Source organism: Takifugu flavidus, chromosome 4 (genome assembly GCF_003711565.1).
Source record: "Takifugu flavidus isolate HTHZ2018 chromosome 4, ASM371156v2, whole genome shotgun sequence".
In the NCBI taxonomy this organism is placed as follows: Eukaryota; Metazoa; Chordata; class Actinopteri; order Tetraodontiformes; family Tetraodontidae; genus Takifugu; species Takifugu flavidus.
Window position 1 is genome coordinate 13,481,449 of NC_079523.1, and position 24,870 is coordinate 13,506,318.

Below are 24,870 nucleotides of genomic sequence, written 5' to 3' on the forward strand. Positions count from 1 at the left end.
ATATTCTAAAAGAAATGCAACAAAGTGCTCCAGAAAAAGAAAAGGCCACGTGGAAGAAGCGAGGAGCCAAACTGGATGACAAAGGACTGTTAACCATAGGCAATAAACCAATCCTTCCCCGGAATATGCATAAATGGGCAGCATTAGTGAGCCATGGGCCATGCCATGTCTCAACAGGAGGGATGGTACAGATGGTTAATGAACATTATTACACTATAGGATTTCATACCTACTCAAAAAATTTTTGTTCACAATGTGCTATTTGTGTAAAACACAGCCCACAGGGAGCCCTTAAGGCCCCTGCAGGCACTACACCATTGCCAAATCATCCATTTCACACAGTTTTTCTAGATTTTATTCAGCTAACACCATGTGAAGGTAAACAATATTGTCTAGTAGTGTTAGATGGATTTACTAGGTGGGTAGAAATTTTCCCCACAGCAAAAGCAGATGCACTGACAGTAGCAAAAGTTTTATGTAGAGAGATCATTCCCAGGTTTGGCATCCCGAAGGTCATCTGGAGCGACAATGGAAGCCATTTTGTAAATGAGATAGTGAAAACTGTAGGAGTAACTTTGGACATTGATTTGAAGAATCACTGCGCATACCACCCTCAGAGTGCAGGGTTGGTTGAAAGAGTCAATGGTACTATTAAAAACAGACTAAAGAAATGTATGGACGAGACAGGAAAGAACTGGATGTTTTGTCTCGACCTGGTGAAATTATGGATGCACATAACACCACACAAGAAAACAGGCATCACACCCTTTGAAGCATTATATGGGCGGCCTTATTGCCTACCATACTTTGCAACAACAAATGAGCTAAAACATGTTGAAGAAACAATAGCAGATTATCTGAAAAAAGTGTTACTTAACCGATGTGTGAATACAGTAAATGTTCTGCCTAGTCCTGTGTCTTCCACAGATTCCACCCCCCAGGAACCCATTCGACCGGGCGACTACGTGTGGGTGAAGAAGTTTGTGCGGAAGAGGTGGAACACGCCTAGATGGGAAGGTCCTTATCAAGTACAGCTGACCACAAAGACTGCAGTTCGAGTGGACGGGAAACTGTCGTGGATACACCTTTCCCATTGTAAGAAACAGAAAATTCTTCCAGGTGAAGGCGAGGGAGCAGTGGCGGACTCTCCGTAAACGGCTGACGGCCTGTATAGGTCCAGCAACGGCTGAACCCCGTCGGAACCTGTGAAGAGGATCTAAAAGGAAATGAAGTTGTTCTTCCTAATTGTGGTGAGTGCTGTGACGGCAGGACTCGTGAGTTTTGGTCTTTGGAATTTCCGACAGGAGGGAGGTAATCAGGGACAGAAAGATGCTCTGAGACAGGATGAGAGCTACGCGCGCGCTAAATGCACCGTAGTTAGCCACTTAGAACATTCATGGTTAGAACAAGATCCAGAGTCCTCACACACTTACAGTTTGAATACATGGTGGCGCTATGCTAATTTCACAGCTCGGACACAGAATCATTCTCGTTGTTATGTTTGTTCTATGCTACCAGTTTCCGTGCATACACCGCGAATAACTGCTGAACCGATGACAGGGAGTGTAGGACAGTGCTTTGTCCACATAGGGCTAAGCCGTGACACGAACTTCACACTCAAGTTGTTGGACGGAACGTGGTTCACTCGCAGCAACTGCACCCAAGAGCCACTACGGACAATGACAGGGAAAGCCAACAGATTCAGATTCCCTGTGCTAGGTGCAATAAATCACACATACTGTTATGCACGGAGTGGTGGTAGAGACTTAGGGTCATTACACAAGGATGTCTGTAAAGTTGTTTATACGTCATGCGCACTGGGAGTCAATCGTGATGTGAGGTTTAACACTCCAACTGGTCGGCCTTATCGGAGAACGTGTCTACAGCAAAATAAAAGTTCCGAACAGTGTGAACAGGAGTGTATTGATGATCCCCGGCACTTATGTGGTGCATATACCTTAGATGAAGCAACACAGAGGTGTCCAGAAGGTTATAACTGTACATGTAACTATCCCGCTTTCGCGCCAGGAGACAAAGGCACGCAATTAGTGAATAAGGGATGGTGGTTATGTGGACACAATGCGTATGCAGACCTACCAGCAAACTGGTCAGGAGTGTGTGCTCCAGTACATCTCAAGGATCACACAGTCATAATTTATGCTGCTAATGCTAGATCTGCACCACAGTTGCGTTCCAGGAGAGATTTGAATGACGAGTTCAAACCACATGACTCAGTGTGGGGCACAGATGTACCACGAGAGTTTAAGCATTGGCCAACCGGAAATAAAGTGATCATGACACTCTTTCCGTGGCTAGGAATAGGAAAGAACATATTGAGATTGGAAACAGTTGATTACAGGTTGAAAGTATTTACTAATTTGACAAAAGTTGCTCTCACAGGAGTCAAGGAAGAAATGACAGCGCTAAGACTGATGACCATGCAGAATAGGATGGCCTTAGATCTCATAACGGCCCCCCAGGGAGGAGTTTGTGCAATGGTAGGAGATTACTGTTGTACGTTCATCCCAGAGAATGATGCGGACGGTCACCTGATAGATAGCGCATTGAAAAATTTAACTAAACTACAGAGAGCTATGATTGATGATGGTAGTCCCCCACCAGACTGGCTTACAGGGATGTTGTCAAGGTGGAGGGAACTGTTGTTCAAGATAGGAATGATGATAGGGATAGTGCTGCTAGTATTAGCCATACTAGCTTGCTGTGTAGTACCTCTTGTTCGGGGTTGCATTGGCCGGCTCGTGGGATCGGCTGTTACTAGTACTTTGCTGCAGGTGGAAGAACGATCTCTACTGGACAACGATGAAGAGGAATCAGAAGAAGAATGGACAAATGTGATGCAAGATGTAAATGAAATGTTTAAGATGTCTTAAGCTGTACACATGTTGAACTCTGAGTGTAAGAAATGTGTTTCTAGGAAAATGACGTAATGCATTTAAATTTCATGAAATGAAATGATGTAATACTGACAATGAGAATCTAGACGCATTTAACGATAAACAGGAGGGAAATGTGAGAAGAATTATTGTTGTTATTACTATTATCGTTTCAATGCTATAGTAAGTATAGTAAGTAGATTTAGAATGTTTAATCAAAAAGAATGTATGAGTGTTTGACTCAAGTATTGTAGCTGTTATGTTCCCAGCACTGGGAGGTATCATGTTCAAGGACACGAGGAAGTCGTAGAGATAGGAGGAGAAGGAATCATGAAGTTGTTTTGATACCAATGTTGTGTGAACCAAATAAAAGAGGAGAGCGAGCAGCAGACTGACGGAGTTGAGAGAGGAAGCTTGAACTGCTCGTCAGCTCTCCCTTGCAAGGCCTCCGGTTGTCTGTGTGGTTGATCTGAGTCTAGTGAACGAACAGCGCGGGTGACCAAACATCACCCTCACACCTTGATAAGGGCCGTTCAGTCCCTGTACCAAAGGAGCAGGAGCATGGTCCGGATAGCCGGTTGTAAGTCGGACTCGTTCCCAGTAAGGGTTGGACTCCGCCAGGGCTGCCCTTTGTCACCGGTTCTGTTCATAACTTTTATGGACAGAATTTCTATGTGCAGCTGGGGATTGGAGGGTGTCGAGGATCTCGTCTCTTACGTACTTCTTCTGGCGCCATTGAACAGGGACCTCCAACAAATGCTGGGATGGTTCGCAACAGAGTGTGAAGCGGCAGGGATGAGGATCAGCAACTCCAAGTCAGAGTCCATGGCCCGGAAAAAGGTAGAGTGCCTTCTCCGGGTTGGAGAGGAGGTCCTGCCCCAGGTGGAGGAGCTCAAGTATCTCAGGATCTTGTTCACGAGTGAGGGTAGGATGGAACGTGAGATCGACAGGCGGATCGGAGCAGCGTCAGCAGTGATGCGGGCGCTTAACCGATCTGTCGTGGTGAAGAAGGAGCTGAGCCAGAAGGCAAAGCTCTCGATTTACAGGTCAATCTACGTCCCAATCCTCACCTATGGCCATCAACGTTGGGTGATGACCGAAAGAACAAGAACTGCTGCTTCTCCACATCGAGAGGAGTCAGTTGGGGTGGCTCGGGCATTTGGCTAGGATGCCTTCCGGACGCCTCCCTTTAGAGGTGTTCCGGACATGTCCCACCGGGAGGCGGCCTTGTGGCCGGCCCAGGACTAGGTGGAGAAATTACATCTCTTGCCTGGCTTGGGAGCGGCTGGGGGTCCCCCCGGAAGAGCTGATGGAAGTGGCCAGGGAGAGTGCTGTCTGGGCATCCCTCCTGAAGCTGCTGCCCCTGCGACCCGGATCCAGATAAGCGGGAGAAAATGAAACAAAACTCCTGCTAGCTATCAATAGGGGAGGCTAACAGTTTGAGACAAAAATGAAATTGCCTGAAACCATGGAAGATTGCACAGTGTACCTTTATTGCTTTTTTTTGGTAACAGTTTATAGATTTCCAATTTAGTTTTTTTGTTTTTGGTCTTTAAATTTGTAGACCCACCAAAAATTGGCTCGGACACACTAGTTAAATTTTCTGAGCCAATGATAGCAGGTCAAAGCAGGTGAAAATGCCAAATGGAATTTGGTGTTCTCAGGCAGTGCACCCACGAATGGCACAAGGATGATGGAAAAACTTTTGCCTGCCCTCAGTGTAAAGATCAAAACATCAGACATTATGAACGGTCTTCATTTAGCTAAGTGCCACAGGAAAGACAGCGGATAAATCAAAATTAAGCTCAAAAATGAATATGGCACGACATAAATGAGAGAGGCACCCTCCCAAGTGGGAGAGATACAGTCTCTCCTAATCAGACTAGGTTTTCCCCAAAACTCGTCCAATTGTCTACATTGGACACCTGGTTTTCGGGGCACCACCGCCGAAACATTTTATGTTTTTTATGTTGTATGGCTTGCTTTTTTTTCTGCGTGACAGCCCTTGTATTGGCCAACGGGGAGGTCACGCTGACTTTTGAGGACAGAACAGCTGATGTCCTACCTTGGATTGGAGAAACTACCCCGACCTGGGGATCATTTCAGAAATTGCCTCACCTTCAAGGTGGCCCTGGACACTACCTTTGTGCTCCCCTAAACGTTCCAACCCTCAAATCATTAGCCTACATTACCCATACAAACTTGAAATGGACATATATGACATAGGAGAAGAGACTGATGGTACTAATGTTTTTGGACAATTTACAATCCATGTGAGTGACTCGCAACATGATGAATTAAGCGACAGGACAAGGAAGGTTTTGACGACTGATGTTGACAGTACTGAAGATACTGAAAGTATTGTGTTGCTAAAAGAGCCATGTTACCTCCACCCTCCCAACATCTGAGTGACAACTACAGCTGCTACACATGTGCTTGTGAATATATTTTGAACTCTTAGACCAGCCACACTATTGGCCCAACACAGGGCCAATAGTGTGGCTCCTCTCCTCTCTCCTCTCCTCTCCTCTCCTCTCCTCTCCTCTCCTCTCCTCCTCTCCTCTCCTCTCCTCTCCTCTCCTCTCTCGCTCTACCCAGCCGGCCATCAGCAGGAGGGTCCCCCTACATGAGCCTGATCCTGCTCAAGGTTTCTTCCTGTTAAAAGGGAGTTTTTCCTTGGCGCTGTTGCTTGTCTGGGTTTAGGCCCTGGGATTCTGAAAAGCGCCTAGAAACAATTTTGATTGTAAAAGACGCTATATAAATAAAGATTGATTTGATTTGATTTGATAACAAAAGGGACATACATCATAAAAGTTATCATTACATGTTAAAAATAATGTATTGTTTTATTAGTATCATATGAAGCTATCTCTGTGGTGTTCCCTGTAAACCTGAGGAACAAATCTGGAAGTTCATTTTACTGTACTGTATCTTCACTTACCCCTGTAAAAAGTATATTAGATAGAAAATCGTATTGCATTTCTATTGCAGTATATATAGTGTGTGTGTGTGTGTGTGTATACATACATACATACATACACACACACACACACACACACATACGTACATACATACATACATACATACATACATACATACATACATACATACATACATACATACATGGCCATTAAATGTGTTAATTGTTTATTCTTCTATCTGAACTATAGCCATATTGATGTCTGCGTATGGTTTTAATGGACAAAATTTCCAGTAGAAAATGCAATATATTTTATTACCATATTTAGACCTTGAAAAATGTGAGTCTGAGCTATTGGCTGATTAGCTTATTTAAGTGTGTAGTGCTGATGTTGTATAGTATATAGTATTGATATAGTATATAGTATTTTTATTAGCGAACCATTTGACAGGAACAAAGTTAAGTGATTGTAAATTGATTATAGTTCCAATTTCTCAAAGTACGTATCTATACCAAGTCCATGTCGCCACCTGTTGCCAACTGTAAAACCATCTTGGACCTGTATATTGCGATCCAAAATACACATTTCACTGGCAATGCACGGACTTTGATCACTTTTGACCAGCCTTTATAATTTCAAAGGAGGGACAAGGGATGGGAAGTGTATTACCGGTATACTATATGTGTGTACTGATAGAAGCTCCACTTTGAACCAAATACTGTGTGAGGCATTATACAGGCATAAGATTATTCACACTTAAACTAGATTGAGTGATTTTAACATAACACTCAATTAACAGTCTGTGGATTCTTCATTATTTTGGTCTTCTTTTTATTATCAAAAATGACATAACACAAATACACACACATGGTTCCTATCTAAAACATGCTATGTACATCATCTTTCAAATACATGCACAAAGCATAATGTCAATAATAAGATATATTTTGAATGGAGCAATTGGTGTGCTGCTGCTCTTTAGACTTTTGCATATTTATTTTTAGTCGGACACATGGTGTACAATAATTCAAATTAACTCTGAATGCATAAAATGTAAACATTATTTCAATCTCTCTCATCCTTTTTTATTCATACATATATTCTTTTATACATTCTCTTTTCCGGCCTTCATCTTTCGACAAATTCAGACACAGATGCAATATGCAGTATGTTCATATGATAATTTTAACATTTTAAGCTTACTAATTTATTAATGTACAAATAATGTTAGGATTTTACTGCATAATGTGGAAATACCAAAGGAATACTTTGAGTGAATACAGCAATTTTAATTACAGTATTCCTGGATGCATGCACTCTGCTTCGGTCAGTCAGTCAGTCAGTCTCTCTTTCTAATATATTTTTTGATTGGTTGAAGCTATTTAAAAGTAGCATGGTCAGAGCTGTCTAACACATCATTGTTACACTTTGTAGTATTCTTATTTTGTCCACAGACAAGTAAGGTTTACATCCAAGTGGTCAGCACAGCTGTAGATATGGCACATTCAAAGTGTCCCTGACTTTTATTTTATAATATTATTTACTGTGTATACAATTCCTATCAGGAAAGGCACCCTTGTACTGCTCTCCTGCATTAGCTCTGCTTGTAGAACATACATATGTTTAAATTAATTTACAGTCTTTACTGTCAACACAAAGCAAGCAACTCAACAGCAGTCACTTTGCTGTATTATTATACTTTTTTGCATTGCAATGGACTAAAAAAGACTTCAACAGACAGTATGCAGGAAGTAAACCAGTGATATACACCCTATTGCAATTTTAAGCACACTTATAAGCAAGACATGATCGTGAACATGGGATACGCTGACCAGTGAGGATGTAAATAAAGCATGCTCTTTAAATCTAATGCAAACTTGTAATCAACACAACCATTCAGCACCCTAATGATCAGTTTCTACATTTTTAAATGACATTAAGACCCAACGTCATTTACAAAATCATCACCAAACCATTAAGTGCAAATCCTCTCAATGATATAGGCTAAAATAAATTTATTTCACCGAAACATGAATTAGCAGATTTTCTAAAATATCTGCTTTTTGCTCAGTTAATTTCACAATCAGCAGACATGAGTTAAATCCTGAAATTCATGCAATGTGGAAGGTGATCGTTGGGCTGGATTTCTGAGTGAGTACATAAACTGGGGGGTGGGACATGTTATTTTTTTGCAGCCAAGGATGCCAGCTGTCCATCGATGTCCTCCTCTGGCTGCAATGGATGCCACTGGGCAATGGGGCGACGTGGGTTAGCCAGCATGTCAGACCAGTGCTTCAGACCTAGTCCTGTCGCCTTACTGCCTACAAAGATCTTCCCAATGGCGTCATTCTTACCGATCTTGTCATAATCAAACACTGTGACCACGACAATGATTTTCTGTAATGGCAAAAGCAGAACATGATTTATATTATTTGCTGTCACAATAAATATGGATGTAAACCATATATAGCGACAAAAGCAGTAAAAACTCAACTTCAATCAAATAGAGAACAATAAATACACAATCTGCTCTAATTTACCTGTTTTGAGTTGTAATTCTGTTTGTAGCTACAGCAAAATGAGGCGATTTAACATTATAGCTAATGGCTCAGAACCAACATGAAAGAGGAGGTTAATCTCAAAAACACATGACTGTGATGCAAAGAAGAGTGATACATTTTTATGCTTCAGCACGAAAAAATTTTTTTCTGTGAAGTATTTCACTTCATTGGGGTGTTATATGATGGTGGAAGGATCTGTAACAGAAAAATGGGATGATAAGCTTGAAGAGCATCAGATACCTCTGAAGCTGATGTGTCTGTCCCTTACCTGCATTTGTTCCAGTGGGATTTCAAAGCTAAATGACTCATTATAGTAAGGGTTTAGGGTGTTCTTCTTCACGGTGGTCTTCTTTTTCTTCAGCCGTTTACCTCCCTGCAGCAACTGGATCTTTACATATGGATCTGCAACATTTTTGTGCCAGAATGTTTTCGTTGTGAAATACATTCATAGAAACTGTATGGATTTTTGATTAAAAATCTTGTCAAAATAGCAAATATAATTTAAGGTTAAGTATATTTGAAGATTATATCCTGAATTTAGAGATTAAAATGTAAAATTCTCAGAAAAAGCACCATACCAGATAATCCACAGGCATCCATCTTCTTCAGGTTCTTAGCTTCCAGGATGCAAACGGTGAGTTTCCCAGCAGTGGGGACATAACGGAGTGAGATACATATGTCTCCAAGTTTCTCTGGCTGTCAAGACAGAGAGAAGAGACAAATTTGTGTTTTGGGTTGTGGTGATTAGCTGTAGTGAGCTAAATGCTCACAGTAAATAACATCATAAGGAAAACATGTAAAGTTAAATTTAACTTTACAAATGTAACATATCTTGTCAAATAAAAAGCAAAAAATAAATCAAAATTATGAAAATAAATGTCTAAAAGCTGTGAAACTTGGTAGACGTAAAAACAGAAATTGAAAAGGGAAGAGCACCTCCTCCTGATCTGCACTCTCCAGATCCCGCCACTCTTCTATTGGCCGACCCAGGTCTATGGTGTTCATGGGAATCTTCACCTCGCCAATGACATCATGTTTTGAGAATCGGTCATAGTCATAAACAGACATCACCAGAGTCTTCCCTCCAAGCTCCTCGTACGGCACCTGAACAACAGATATTATGCTTTTCCTTCTGAAGTTAAAGCACCTTCAAATTATTAAAATAAAAGCAAATAATTCAATGATCTGGGCAAATGTATTGTAAAGACAAGGAAACAAATGTCAGAATATAAAATTTAGAGGTCATTTATATAAGGTTTAGCAAGGATACGGAAGGAAAAAAAAGTACAATATTGGGTTTCCTTTTCTTAACTGCACCAAATTTTCAGACAACCTGAGGATACCATCAGGACCAAAGAAATATGAATTGTCTCTGTGGACTTTATTATGCAGGAAAGAATGAGCATCATGTACTTGTACAGAGCAGCAGAATGCACATACAGACACCAAGTTAGCAATTCAGCATATCATCTCATATACAAAGCTAACAAGCTAGTAAAACATGGAACACCGTTTAGTTGTTTCTCTTGTTGATGACCAACGTGTGAATTAAGCAGTTGCATAAAAGAATCTGATCCACATCTATAACAAATGATCCGACTTATCAGCACACATACACAGTAAGACTAACCTTGAACACAAATGTCTCGTTGAACACTGGGTTCAGTGTTTTCTTGTGGACTTTAGTATCATACTTCTTTTTCTTGTCAGGCAGGAGCAAGACTTTAACGTAAGGATCCGAGGTACCGCCAGAGTCCATTGAAATAAGGTCTGCAGCTTGAAGGATGCCAACCGTGAGCTGTGAATGCATGAGGGAGTGAAAAGATGCTTTTATTATGTTTTTAATTACTAAATTTAAAAAAAAAGTTTTTCTTTTTGTGTGTGTTTTTCATTGTTGTAGAGAGCTAGGAGTTTTCTTAAATCATGAATTAAGCTAAATATTCTTTTTTATTTTTATTAAGCTTCTTCATGCATTGAATCCATAATTGACAGTACAAAGTATACTTTGCTGTCAAGCACGTTCTGGTGTATTAAAAAAATAGCATTTATTGTAGTAATGTGTACAAAAAAATTATTAATTTAATTTATAATAACTCAAATTCCTGTCTCATCTATATTACAGATCTGTGAGCATCCAGATGTATTTCCAGTTTTCCAATATTCTGCAATTTAGTCCTTCAACACGTAACAAGTGTACAAGCTTGTTTGAAGGGGGTCACATAACAGCTTTTGGTTTCACTCCTATTGCTTTTCCTTTTTCCTTTATTTTTGGAAATTAAATTTTAAATTATGTAAACATGAACAGAAACTCCAGCAGGACACTGACAGTTTATGCGAGTCTTACATGTTTTAATATTGTATAGTATAGTATAGAATAGTAAGAAATGTACAAGTATGATCAAAATGCTCATTTTACACTGGGAAATGTAATATATTTCAGAAAACTGCCAATAACATCAGGTGTCAATGTTGTGAAAGCAACAAAAATGCATAATAGCACCAACCTTTGTATTCTCAAAGTCATAATCTATAGAATACTGCAGCTTCCCCAGTTTCTCCTTCTCTTTATCCTCTTCCTCTTTCTCCTCCTCAGTCAGTCCAGTTTCTCCCTCTTCATCATCATCATCCTGAAGTTTCTAAACATCACAAGACAAAACACAACGTTAAAGGTTAGGGCATTACAGTTCAGAATGTGTGGCTCCCTACAACACCAAGCATGCCACAGACACTGGAGTTCTAGGGCTTTCATGTTTTGATACCTACCTGCACAGTGTGAAATGCATGTTTAGACTTTTTGCACATTTTGACTTCTGAAGAGTTTCAGGTCATTGGGCAATTCCTTTGACATGCTTGATCAGTACACTGACAGCCAGTCATTGGAGGCCTTGCATGCTTGTTCCAAAAAGATGGCAAATAATGCAATTTCCAATATATTTATAGACTGTGTAAAGACAGATTTCTTTGTATATATTCTTTGTTTGTTCAACTTAACCTAATTTTTTTCTCTCAATATTTTTGATAAAACACAGAACTATGCTAACCCTTTAGCCTCGATGCAAAGATTTTATTTGATGCAAAAAAGCCTAGATTACCCCGTCTCCAAGATTATTGCATCAAATCTTGCACAGCAAAGGGCACAGCCAGGTATTTGAAAGTGAGTTCAATACTATTGTGATTATTGGAGCTATTATAAAGATTTTGTTTTGGCCTTGAAATTTAGCATCGATTCCTATCCAGTATCGCAACATCCCACCACTATGTTACAAGAAAACAGTCAGTGTTTGGCCTTTCATGCAAATTTATCTCTGAACAACCAACCATGCCCTTTGTCACATGCATTTATCACCTGTGGTAATTTAAAACTACCATATCAGTTCTTAGGCCAGCATGTTCCATAATGGTGATTATTACATTGTCCAGTGTATTCGTCGGAACAATGTATTTGACTCTCCTCTCTGGGGGTTTATGGAGCAGATCATAACTTTCCAATGTAACCTTCTCAAACTGTCATCAGAGAATTTTAAAAAATGCTTTTGTGGGAGCTAAAAATAAAAAAAGGCAAGGAAGGCTACAAGTTTCATTCCATGAACCCCCCCCTCTCTCTCTCTCTCTCTCTCTCTTGGGGGTTGGAGAGCATCGACACAAACTATTCACCTACCGTATAGCAGGAGTCCACCACAGTCAAGAAACATGGGGCAAAGACAAGATAGACACAAAGCAGGGAAAAGAAAAGGAGAACAGAGAGGAAGAGGTTCAACTCACAACACAACTGAACACTTTACAAAAAGAGAGGCGGTCAACACTACCAGAATGGTGAGTATGATGAAGAATGACACATTTTGTCTTAGTTAGAGGTAAATTGTCATAGAAGAAAGTAAATGACTGTCACTAAGGCTTGTAGTGATCTATAATGATAGTTGATCAGCTGTCAAATGGCTAGCCATCTGATTTCAAAATATGTCAAGATCTTTCAAAAATACAATTTTGATTCTCAAAATGTGTCATTTATCAACAAATGACCACAATGGAACACGTCACACATCTTAACAACCAACACAACAACATTAATAAATGTAGGGGAAGAGAGCTCTCCTTGTGTCCTCTATAGCTTGGGCTAAAAAAATCTGCTGGTGAAAGATCAAATTCGGTTAGCTTTAGGCAGTCAAATAAAAACTGCAATGTGTGTAATAAATACTTGAAATAATGAACAATTGTAGAAGTGGCAGAGTGTTTTGTTAGTGTACGTTTCAGCATGCAGGAATGAGGCGATATACCTCGCCACCCTGCATGTCTTTCATATTGAAGCCATCTTTGCCCTTTTTTCCTTTCTTGTTTTTCTTCTTCTTGCAGCAGCATTTTTTGATTATACAGAAGCAGCAGGTGACCATGAGCAGTGCAGCCACAACAGCAATGGCAATCAGAGCCCACGGTGGCACTGCCAGGACAGGGAAATAAGGGTGAATTAATGTTAATCAGATCACAGCAATGCGTCACATAAGCAGAAAGTCATTTACTGTTACTCACATGGGATTTTATCAATTTCATTTAAAAATTTGCTCTTGATTTCCTCAAACATGTCATTCTTGCTGATTTCTGTGTTATTTGGGCCTGGGATCTCTGCTGCAGTGGTGGGAATGACACCTGCAGTTGGTGCTGTTGTCACACTGGTGGCACTGATGGGCTCAGTGGCCACCGTGGCCTGTGAGTTTTTGAAAAAGTTGAACTTCATAGTCAAACAGTAGAAGCTGCGTCCCTGCAAGGAGGAGCAAGAATTAGATTGATTTTTTTTTTAAACTGTAGAAAATTAGGATACAAACAAGATATTTGTAGAATGTTGAACAAATGATTACAGGCATTGGTCATTTTAATGAAGTAAAAATAGCAATAAAATCCCCAAATCTAATTCAATTCAATTCAATTCAATCTTTATTTATATGGCACTTTTCATACACTAGGTAGCGCAAAGTGCCTCACAAAGGATAAAAACAGCAAAGAGAACAAGAGAATCAAGAAAAGGACACACACACACACATGCATACAACACACTTACACACACACCCACACACATAAACAAGCTGAGGCAAGTTGAGACATGGCTGGGCACCGAGACCTGAGGCGAAGGAGACGCCACCTTTGGAGGCCCACCAGGCCGAGGGAGGTCACAGTCCGTGACCACAGGTGGTACCGCCACAAAGACCACCCCGACCCGGACAGACCGGAGGCTCCACACCAAAGCACAGAGCCCCCTAACCACCCAGGCCAGAGTCGACAATGGGACAGCACCCCCAGCGGTAGACCGGAAACATCTCCCAGCCTGGCAGGCCCCCATGAGGAAACACCATGAGGAAACACTGGAGCTAAAAACTGAAGGACTAAAACAGTAAATGGGATAAAAGGTGTAAAGACTAAAAACTGAGAAACTAAGAACTGAGGGAGTAAAACAGTAAAAGTATCAAGTAAAATAGACATAAAGACATAAAAAAGCATGAGGACATAAAAGAAATTAAAAATAATCAGAAAATCAGTTAAAGGCCTGATTAAAAAGGTGTGTCTTGAGCCTCTTTTTAAAAATCTCAACAGTCTCTGCGGCCCTGAGGTTCTCCGGCAGGCTGTTCCACAGTCGGGGACCATAATAACTGAAGGCCGCTTCCCCGTGCGTTTTAGAGCTTACTTGTGGAATGGTTAAAAGGCCGGTGCCGGAGGACCTCAGAGTCCGCGAGGGTTGATAGAATAAAAGCATGTCTGATAAATAAGTCGGGCCAAGATCATTAAGACATTTAAAAACCAATAAAAGAACCTTAAAATCGATCCTGAAACGCACGGGCAGCCAATGAAGCAACGCCAGTACAGGAGTAATGTGATCTCTTTTGTCAATACCTGTCAGAACTCTGGCTGCAGCATTTTGGATCAACTGGAGGCTTCTTAAAGAGTTGTTTGGACACCCTGATAATAAAGAGTTACAGTAGTCCAGCCTGGAAGTAACAAATGCATGGACTAACTTTTCAGCATCATGCCGCGTCAGCAGTTTCCTGATCTTTGTGATGTTCCTCAAGTGAAAAAAGGCACTTCTAGAGACTAATTTAATGTGTGAGTTGAAGGAGAGATTTTGATCAAAAGTTACTCCTAGATTCCTCACAGAGAGACTAGATGTTAATGAGATACCATCTAGAGTGATCATGTGATCTAATCTATCCCTGAGAGGTTCAGGACCAAACACCATGACCTCAGTTTTTCCTGGGTTAAGGAGGAGGAAATTTGAAGACATCCAGGACTTTATGTCTTTAAGACAGGTCTGGAGCTTCACTAACTTCTCTGTCTCCTCGAGTTTCATGGATAAATAGAGCTGAGTGTCATCAGCATAACAATGAAAATGTATCCCATGCTGCCGAATAATGTTCCCTAAGGGAAGCATGTACAATGTGAAGAGGATTGGTCCAACTACAGAACCTTGAGGAACCCCATGGCTAACCCTACTGTATGAGGAGGGAACACCATGGACATGGGCAAACTGGTATCTATCAGATAAGTATGATCTAAACCAGTCTAGTGCTGTCCCTTTAATCCCAATCACATGTTCCAGTCTCTGTAACAGGATGCTGTGATCAACTGTATCAAAAGCAGCACTGAGGTCCAGCAGAACCAGCATAGAGACCAGTCCATGATCGGAAGCTATGAGAAGATCATTAGTGACTTTAAGAAGTGCTGTTTCTGTGCTGTGGTGAGCTCTAAAGCCTGACTGAAACATCTCAAACAGGCTGTTCCTCTGCAGGTGCTCCAGTAACTGAGTCACCACCACCTTCTCTAGAACTTTAGAGATAAAAGGAAGGTTGGATATTGGCCTATAATTTCCTAAGACATCAAGATCCAGTGATGGTTTTTAAAGCAACGGCTTAATCACTGCCACCTTGTAGGACCGGGGTACATAACCTGACACTAAAGAACCATTGATCTGGTCCAGGATAGAACTGCCTATCAATGGTAAAACATCCTTCAACAGGTGTGTTGGGATGGGATCTAAAAGACACATGGTGGTCTTGGATTTCTGAATTAGCGATGACGCCTCAGAAAAATATATAGGGCTGAAGGAGCTTAAGGGCTCATTGGAGACCCTGTATGTTCCCACAGTCGGCACATCTGGTGATGGTCCAGTTGTTGGGATGACCTGGTTAGCTTTCTCTCTGATAGCTAGAACTTTATCAGTGAAGAAGCTCATGAAATCTTCACCACTCAGGGAAGAAGGGATACGTGGATCTAAAACACTGTGGCTCTTAGTTAATTTGGCCACAGTGCTGAAAAGAAACCTGGGGTTGCTCTTATTTTCCTCAATCAAAGAAGAAAAATAAGCTGTTCTAGCCTTGCGAAGGGCCTTTTTGTAAACTAATAGACAGTCTTTCCAGGCTACATGGTAGCTGTCTATTTTACAAGAATGCCACTTCCTTTCCAGTCTTCGCACTTTCTGCTTGAGGGTCCTGATATGTGAATTATACCAGGGGGCACACCTCCTCTGATTTACTATTTTCTTTTTCAGGGGGGCAACAGAATCAAGCGTGATTCTCAGTGAGGTTGCTGCACCTTCAGCAATAGAGTCAACCTCAGCAGGGCTAAGATTATAATGACTGATCCCTGGGGAAACACACGGTGGTCCTGGGATCAGCACAGGGATCACTTCTGTTGAGAATTGTCTTTATCTTGTTGTTATGTGTTTCACCATATGTTCCTGTCTTCTCTTAGAAGTTAGGCAAGGTAGACTCATTAGCAAATGTAATAAAGAACAGAGACATTCCATTCACAGGATTGTTGTTTGTTCCACTGTAATCTCAGGACCAGTCAGGCAGGGGGTGTTAAACAATCATTGTAAACAGGACATCAGGCTGGGGTTGATGATCGTATTTGCATGAAGAACGGGAACTTTGATCTGGCCACCTGGGAAAATAATGGAAAGAAGGACTGTACCAACACCAAATGGGACTGGAAGAAGAGGACGAGGCCATACCAGTAGGGGATCTGGATTGGATTGCATGAACATTGTGAATTTGCATGTGTGTTACTATAAAAGACTGGGCCAAGGGATAGTTAGGTTGTCAGACTTCGTGCCCTGACAATTAACTCTGTTGTTGCTAGGGTTATGAACTGGCCCGGAGCTCTGTAATATTTGTATCTCGAATTGGTTCTATTGTTAAATACATTTTGAAATTGGTACCTTTCTTCTCGAAGTCTTCATTCAAAGAACACGCGAATTAGCAGCTACACTTGAAAGGTATTGCGATCCAACACTTCCTTAAACTTAGCTACAGCATTATCTGAAAGACATCTGCTATAGTAAGACTTTGTTCTGAGCATAGAAGAATCCTTAATCATAAATGTAAAAGTGATCAAAGAATGGTCTGACAGGACTGGGTTCTGAGGGAACACTGACACATGTTCTACCTCCACCATAAGTCAGGACTAGATCTAGGGTGTGGTTAAAGCTATGAGTTGGTTGGTTTATCTGCTGGAGGAAACCAACTGACTCAAGTAATGAAATGAAGCCATTTCTAAAGCTGTCATTTATAACGTCCATATGGATATTAAAGTCTCCAATGATAATGACTTTTTCCGTTCTAAGGACCAAGTCAGATAAGAAATCAGAGAACTCAGACAGGAACTCTGAATGTGGCCCAGCAGGGGGCCGATATACAACTACAAACAGAAGTGGCTTTTCTGTCCTCCAGTTCAGATGAGTGATGCCAAGAGTCAGGCTTTCAAATGAACTGAAGCTATGTTTTGGTCAGGGATTAATTAATAACTTGGAGTGATAGATTGCTGCCCCTCTCCCTCCTCGACCAGGAACACAAGGAATATGATAATTAAGATGGGTAGGAGGAGTAGATTCATTTAAGCTCACATACTCCTCCTCCTGAAGCCAGGTCTCAGTAAGACAAAATAAATCAATGTGATGATCCGCTATCAGGTCGTGCACTAACAGGATTTACACAAAAGAGATCTAATATTTAACAGTCCACACTTAATTGTGATATTAGTTTCTCCAACTTGTTCTTCAGTATTAATTTTAATAAGATTTTGGTGATTGACCGCTCCCCTGCTCTGTGCTTGGTGAACTTTTAACCGTGGAACAGAGACTACCTCTATAGTGTTAAATATGTTATTGTTTGTGGATGAGGGTTCTAAGGAAGCAGCAGAGAGGTGTGTAAGACTACAACTCTGCATCCTGGTCTGGACCCTGGATTGTCAGGTCACTTTGGGTCTAATAAAATTAGCCAGAGTACTAGAAGTGAGAGAAGCACCATCTCGTGTGGGATAGACACCGTCTCTCCTAATCAGACCAGGTTTTCCCCAAAAGGTGCTCCAATTGTCTATAAAGGCCACCTGGTTTTCGGGGCACCACCGTGACAGCCAGCGATGAAGCGATGACGCTGGCCAGATTGGGGAGGGGACCAGAGAATGCTACGGAGACTGACATCGTTTTTGCGTAGTTACACACCGACTCCAAGTTAATTTTAGTGACCTCCGACTGACGAAGCCGGGTGTCGTTGGCTCCGACGTGAATAATAACTTTACCAAATTTACGATTACGTCTCGCCAGCAGCCATAAATTTGCTTCTATGTCGCCCGCTCTGGCTCCCGGAATGCACCTAACTATGGTCGCTGGAGTCGGCTTCACGTTGCGCAAAACAGAGTCGCCAATTACCAGGGTCGGTTTCTCAGCGGGTGTGTCGCCGATTGATTGATGATTAATAAATGAAATATGAGTATCAGTAGTCTCTGAAGGTCCTCACATGTTAGGAAAGCTGTACCTTAAATGTACACATATCACATGCATTACAGTGATGAGTTCAAAGTCCCCTCCAAAAAACAGAATAAACTTATAACATGTGCAGACAGTGTAAACAAATGACGACAGCCCAGATTGTTTTTGTACAGACAAACTATTTCTTCTTGCATTGTGTCAGATTTTGTCCAAATCCATTATGACCATTATGACCTTGTAATCAGAAAATTAAAGAAAAAAAACAAAAACAACTCAAAGGCAAACTCTTTTTTTCAGAGAGAATAACAAATTAGGGTCTTCAGTACTACACTGTATGAAGGTGGAATTGTCAGAGTGAAATAGCTGCCTCCCCTTCTTTGCATTTTTTTGAACTAAACAATTTTGGTCAGGAGCAAGATAATTTCAACAATATGGCAAAATAAATATTATTGGGAGTTCTTTATTTTTACATGGGAAGATGGGTGGCTCTTAAAAAATCTTGCACATATGCCTTTGCTAAACGGAAACTAATGGAGACAAATCATGGAAAAAGTAACACACAAAATAAAGATGAAACAAAGAAACAGGATTACATATATATAAAAATCTCTTCCTCGCCCTCCTGGGCGATGCCTCCTTCCTTCAGACTCGGGTCCTTTACCAGAGGCCTGGGAGTCTGAGGGTTCTGCGCAGGATCTTAGCTGTTCCTAGGACTGCGCTCTTCTGGACAGAGATCTCTGATGTGGTTCCTGGCATCTGTTGGAGCCATCTACTCAGCTTGCGTGTTACTGCCCCTAGTGTCCCAATCAATACTGGGACCTCTGTTGCCTTCATGCCCCACATTCTCTCCATCTCCTCCTTCAGCCCTTGGTACTTCTCCAGCTTCTTGTGTTCCTTCTTCCTTCTTGTGTTCCTTCTTCCTGATGAGGATCTTGGCCTGCTTGTTCTCCAGCACTTTCGGGGGTGTCTCCCACCTGGACCCTAGGACCTCCACTCCATACAGTGCAGATGTTCCTGTACACTATGCCAGCCACCTGGTTATGCCGCTCCATGCCGCTCCGGATCTTCCGGGTGAGTATTGTGTCACTTCCGGTCTCAATCGTTCGTTGGTTGCATTGTGCACGGGGTGCTGTATTCACTTAATATTGAACACTTGGTGTGTTGTATTCACTTTACTTAAAATTTTGAACACTTGGGACATTCTAGTCACCTGATATCAACAGTGAGAAACAACCCATATTAAACAAATACAGGGCTTCGCTGATTACTAGCGTTAGCATGGCCTCACCGTCTGTTTCACCCGGTGTCTTTGTCTGTTCAGCGTGTGAAATGTTTAGTTACTCCCCTGCCTCCCTTAGTGAAGGGAATAGGTGCAGAAAGTGTAGTTTATTTATGGCTATGGAGGCTAGACTTAGCGAGCTTGAGACGCGGTTCCGCAGCTTGGAGTTAGCTGGAGTTCCGTCAAGTAGCCAGGATAAGCTAGCTGCTGTGGAGCCGCCTAGCATAGCTACAGCTAGCGGTCCCCCGGCAGCAGCCGGCTAGCCAGGGCGGCTGGGTGACAGTTCGTAGGAAGTGTAGCCCAAAACAAAGTCCCACGGTGCACCACCAACCACTTCCCGTTGCTAACCGCTTTTCCCCACTCGGCGACACACCCGCTGAGAAACCGACCCTGGTAATTGGCGACTCTGTTTTGCGCAACGTGAAGCCGACTCCAGCGGCCATAGTCAAGTGCATTCCGGGGGCCAGAGCGGGTGACATAGAAGCAAATTTATGGCTGCTGGCGAGACTTAATCGTAAATTTGGTAAAGTTATTATTCACGTCGGAGCCAACGACACCTGGCTTCGTCAGTCAGAGGTCACCAAAATTAACTTGGAGTCGGTGTGTAACTACGCAAAAACGATGTCGGACTCCGTAGCATTCTCTGGTCCCCTCCCCAATCTGGCCAGCGATGAGATGTTTAGCCGCATGTCATCGCTTCGTCGCTAGCTGTCACGGTGGTGCCCTGAAAACCAGGTAGCCTTTATAGACAATTGGAGCACTTTTTGGGGAAAACCTGGTCTGATTAGGAGAGACGGTGTCCATCCCACACGAGATGGTGCTTCTCTTATTTGTAGTAATTTGGCTAATTTTATTAGACCCAAAGTGACCTGACAATCCAGGATCCAGACCAGGATGCAGAGTTGTAGTCTTACACACCTCTCTGCTGCTTCCTTAGAACCCTCATCCACCAACAATAACATATTTAACACTATAGAGGTAGTCTCTGTTCCACGGTTAAAAATGTTGGAGAATATCACAATTAAGTGTGGACTGTTAAATATTAGATCTCTTTTGTGTAAATCCCTGTTAGTACATGACCTGATAGCGGATCATCACATTGATTTATTTTGTCTTACTGAGACCTGGCTTCAGGAGGAGGAGTATTTTAGCTTCAATGAATCTACTCCTCCTACCCATCTTAATTATCATATTCCTTGTGTTACTGGTCGAGGAGGGGGAGTGGCAGCAATCTATCACTCCAAGTTATTAATTAATCCCAGACCAAAACATGGCTTCAGTTCATTTGAAAGCCTGACTCTTGGCATCACTCATCTGAAGTGGAAGGCAGAAAAGCCACTTTTGTTTGTAGTTGTATATCGGCCCCCTGCTGGTCCACATTCAGAGTTCCTGTCTGAGTTCTCTGATTTCTTATCTGATTTGGTCCTTAGAACAGACAGTCATTATCATTGGAGACTTTAATATCCATATAGACATTATAAATGACAGCTTTAGAAATCGCTTCATTTCATTACTTGAGTCAGTTGGTTTCCTCCAGCAGATAAACCAACCAACTCATAGCTTCAACCACACCCTAGATCTAGTTCTGACTTATGGTGTTGAGGTAGAACATGTGTCAGTGTTCCCTCAGAACCCAGTCCTGTCAGACCATTCTTTGATCACTTTTACATTTATGATTAAGGATTCTTCTATGCTCAGAGCTCAGTCTTACTATAGCAGATGTCTTTCAAATAATGCTGTAGCTAAGTTTAAGCAAGTGATCCCTGTGCTGATCCCGGGACCGCCGTGTGTTTCCCCAGGGATCAATCATTATAATCTTAGCCCTGCAGAGGTTGACTCTATTGCTGAAGGTGCAGCAACCTCACTGAGAATCACGCTTGATTCTGTTGCCCCCCTGAAAAAGAAAATAGTAAATCAGAGGAGGTGTGCCCCCTGGTATAATTCACATATCAGGACCCTCATGCAGAAAGTGCGAAGACTGGAAAGGAAGTGGCATTCTTGTAAAATAGACAGCTATCATGTAGCCTGGAAAGAATGTCTATTAGTTTACAAAAAGGCCCTTCGCAAGGCTAGAACAGCTTATTTTTCTTCTTTAATTGAGTAAAATAAGAGCAACCCCAGGTTTCTTTTCAGCACTGTGGCCAAATTAACTAAGAGTCACAGTGTTTTAGATCCACGTATCCCTTCTTCCCTTAGTGGTGAAGACTTCATGAGCTTCTTCACTGATAAAGTTCTAGCTATCAGAGAGAAAGCCAACCAGGCCATCCCAAAAACTGGATCATCACCAGATGTGCTGACTGTGGGAACATACAGGGTCTCCAACGAGCCCTTAAACTCCTTCAGCCCTATATATTTTTCTGAAGCGTCATTGCTAATTCAGAAATCCAAGACCACCACGTGTCTTTTAGATCCCATCCCAACACACCTGTTGAAGGATGTTTTACCACTGATAGGCAGTTCTATCCTGGACCAGATCAATGGTTCTTTAGTGTCAGGTTATGTACCCCGGTCCTACAAGGTGGCAGTGATTAAGCCGTTGCTTAAAAAACCATCACTGGATCCTGATGTCTTAGGAAATTATAGGCCAATATCCAACCTTCCTTTTATCTCTAAAGTTCTAGAGAAGGTGGTGGTGACTCAGTTACTGGAGCACCTGCAGAGGAACAGCCTGTTTGAGATGTTTCAGTCAGGCTTTAGAGCTCACCACAGCACAGAAACAGCACTTCTTAAAGTCACTAATGATCTTCTCATAGCTTCCGATCATGGACTGGTCTCTATGCTGGTTCTGCTGGACCTCAGTGCTGCTTTTGATACAGTTGGTCACAGCATCCTGTTACAGAGACTGGAACATGTGATTGGGATTAAAGGGACAGCACTAGACTGGTTTAGATCATACTTATCTGATAGATACCAGTTTGCTCATGTCCATGGTGTTCCCTCCTCATACAGTAGGGTTAGCCATGGAGTTCCTCAAGGTTCTGTACTTGGACCAATCCTCTTCACCTTGTACATGCTTCCCTTAGGGAACATTATTCGGCAGCATGGGATACATTTTCATTGTTATGCTGATGACACTCAGCTCTATTTATCCATGAAACCAGAGGAGACAGAGAAGTTAGTGAAGCTCCAGACCTGTCTTAAAGACATAAAGTCCTGGATGTCTTCAAATTTCCTCCTCCTTAACCCAGGAAAAACTGAGGTCATGGTGTTTGGTCCTGAACCTCTTAGTAGATTAGATCATATGATCACTCGAGATGGTATCTCATTAACATCTAGTCTCTCTGTGAGGAATCTAGGAGTAACTTTTGATCAAAATCTCTCCTTCAACTCACACATTACATTAGTCTCTAGAAGTGCCTTTTTTCACTTGAGGAACATCACAAAGATCAGGAAGCTGCTGACGCGGCATGATGCTGAAAAGTTAGTCAATGCATTAGTTACTTCCTGGCTGGACTACTGTAATTCTTTATTATCAGGGTGTCCAAACAACTCTTTAAGAAGCCTCCAGTTGATCCAAAATGCTGCAGCCAGAGTTCTGACAGGTATTGACAAAAGAGATCACATTACTCCTGTACTGGTGTCTCTTCATTGGCTGCCCATTAAATTTAGAATAACTGTTAAAATCCTTCTTCTGACCTACAAGGTCCTCAGAGGCCTAGTTCCATCCTACCTGGAGGAGCTAGTGATACCTTATCAGCCCAATAGACCGCTCCGTTCTCAGAATGCTGGTCTACTTGTGGTTCCCAGAGTTTCTAGGAGTAGAATGGGGGGCCGAGCATTTAGCTACCAGGCCCCCCTGCTATGGAACCAGCTCCCTGTCCAGGTACGGGAGGTTGACTCCATCGCCACTTTTAAGATCAGACTTAAAACCTACCTCTTTGAAAAAGCTTATTGCTGCAGAATTAGTTCTGTAGTTCCAGTTACTATCATAGACAGACAAATTATCATACTTAGGGGGTCGTCTAATCATTAGGTCACATCTTAGCTATGCTGTTATAGGCCAAGGCTGCCGGGGTCCGGAAACATGATCACCTGACAGGCCTCTGTCACCCCACTGGGTCATGGTTTTCTCTCCTCTCCTCTTCTTTCCTCTCCTTTCCTCCTCCTAATCAAGCAGACTAGTTATGCTGATTCTTGTGTAGTTTTTCTGCTTCCCCTCCACCCCCTCTCTATTTATTTACAGGTATCGCCGCCTTCGGAGCTGCATAATGACCTCCGGCCCCGCTGAAGGGATTGTATATCGTATTTTTGTGTGTTTCTGTGCTCTGTGCCTCTCCTCTCCTCTCCTTCTCCTCTCCTCTACCTCCCCTTCACTCTACTTCTCCTCTCCTCTAGCCCTCTCCTCTCCTCTCCTCTCCTTCTCCTCTCCTCTACCTCCCCTTCACTCTACTTCTCCTCTCCTCTAGCCCTCTCCTCTCCTCTCCTCTCCTCTCCTACCTATTCTATCCTCTACCTATTCTATCCCCCCTTCTCCTCTCTCTTTACCCAGCCAGCCATCAGCAGGAGGGTCTCCCTACATGAGCCTGGTCCTGCTCAAGGTTTCTTCCTGTTAAAGGGGAGTTTTTCCCTGCCACTGTTGCTTGTCTGGGGTCAGGCCCTGGGATTCTGGAAAGCGCCTTGAAACAATTTTGATTGTATAAGACGCTATACAAATAAAGATTGATTTGATGTATGCCTTGCCTGCTAGCATCTTGCATCCTGCTGTGATGTGCAGCAGTCTCAGGGGCATCTCCACACAGTCTGCACCTGGGGTCTTGTCTGGCATGGTAGACCCTGCTCTGGTGCTCAGGGCCTGTTCTTGTGCAGCCATGAGTAGTATCTCTATGCTGTCCTTCAGTCCGGCCTTTGTCAGCCACTGGTATATTTTCTCAATATCAGCCACTTCCTCAATTTGTCGGTGGAACATTCCATGCATGGGCTTGTCCTTCCATGATAGCCCCTCAGGTTCCTCCTCCTTGTTGTACTTTTGTTGCCTGAGGCATTCACTCAGCAGTGGGTCAGTGGGGGCCATCTTCTTCATGTACTCTCGGAGGCTTGTTGTTTCCTCCTGGACAGTAGTTCGGACAGTTACTAGCCCTCGGCCCCCTTCCTTTCGCTTTGTGTACAGCCTCTGGACACTGGACTTAGGGTGAAACCCTCCGTGCATGGTGAGGAGCTTCCTTGTCTTGATGTCAGTGGCTTGTATCTCTTCCAGTCGCCAGGGTATTATGCCAACAGGGTATCTGATTACTGGCAGGGCATAGGTGTTTATGGCCTGGATCTTATGCTTACCATTCAGCTGACTTTTCAGGACCTGTCTTAACCTCTGTAGGTATTTGGCTGTGGCTGACCTCCTAGCTGCCTCCTCATGGTTACCATTAGCCTGCGGGATCCCTAGGCATTTGTAACTGTCCTGCACATCTGTGATGTTCCCTTCACGTAGTTCAACCCCATCAGTTGTGATCACCTTTCCTCTTCTAGATATCAT

General features: G+C 42.4%; 1 protein-coding gene across 5 annotated transcripts in view; it reads right to left on the bottom strand.

Moving 5' to 3' along the window:
* Window positions 1-6,622: 6,622 nt before the first annotated feature.
* LOC130523722 (synaptotagmin-2-like) overlaps window positions 6,623-24,870 on the bottom strand; it is a 33,560-nt gene continuing 15,312 nt past the window's right edge. For 2 of the 5 annotated variants that reach the window (XM_057029219.1, XM_057029218.1), the window contains exons 2-9: window positions 12,901-13,129; window positions 12,651-12,811; window positions 10,881-11,012; window positions 10,007-10,174; window positions 9,313-9,480; window positions 8,955-9,072; window positions 8,645-8,778; window positions 6,623-8,212 (exon numbers count right to left, since the gene is read on the bottom strand). In XM_057029219.1, coding sequence (XP_056885199.1) covers window positions 7,997-8,212; window positions 8,645-8,778; window positions 8,955-9,072; window positions 9,313-9,480; window positions 10,007-10,174; window positions 10,881-11,012; window positions 12,651-12,811; window positions 12,901-13,105 — 1,302 coding nt within the window. In that variant the 5' untranslated portion in view covers window positions 13,106-13,129 and the 3' untranslated portion in view covers window positions 6,623-7,996. Of the gene's footprint in view, window positions 8,213-8,355; window positions 8,572-8,644; window positions 8,779-8,954; window positions 9,073-9,312; window positions 9,481-10,006; window positions 10,175-10,880; window positions 11,013-12,650; window positions 12,812-12,900; window positions 13,130-24,870 lie in introns of all 5 variants that reach the window. The other 3 variants (XR_008949983.1, XR_008949984.1, XM_057029220.1) reach the window with 3 other exon arrangements.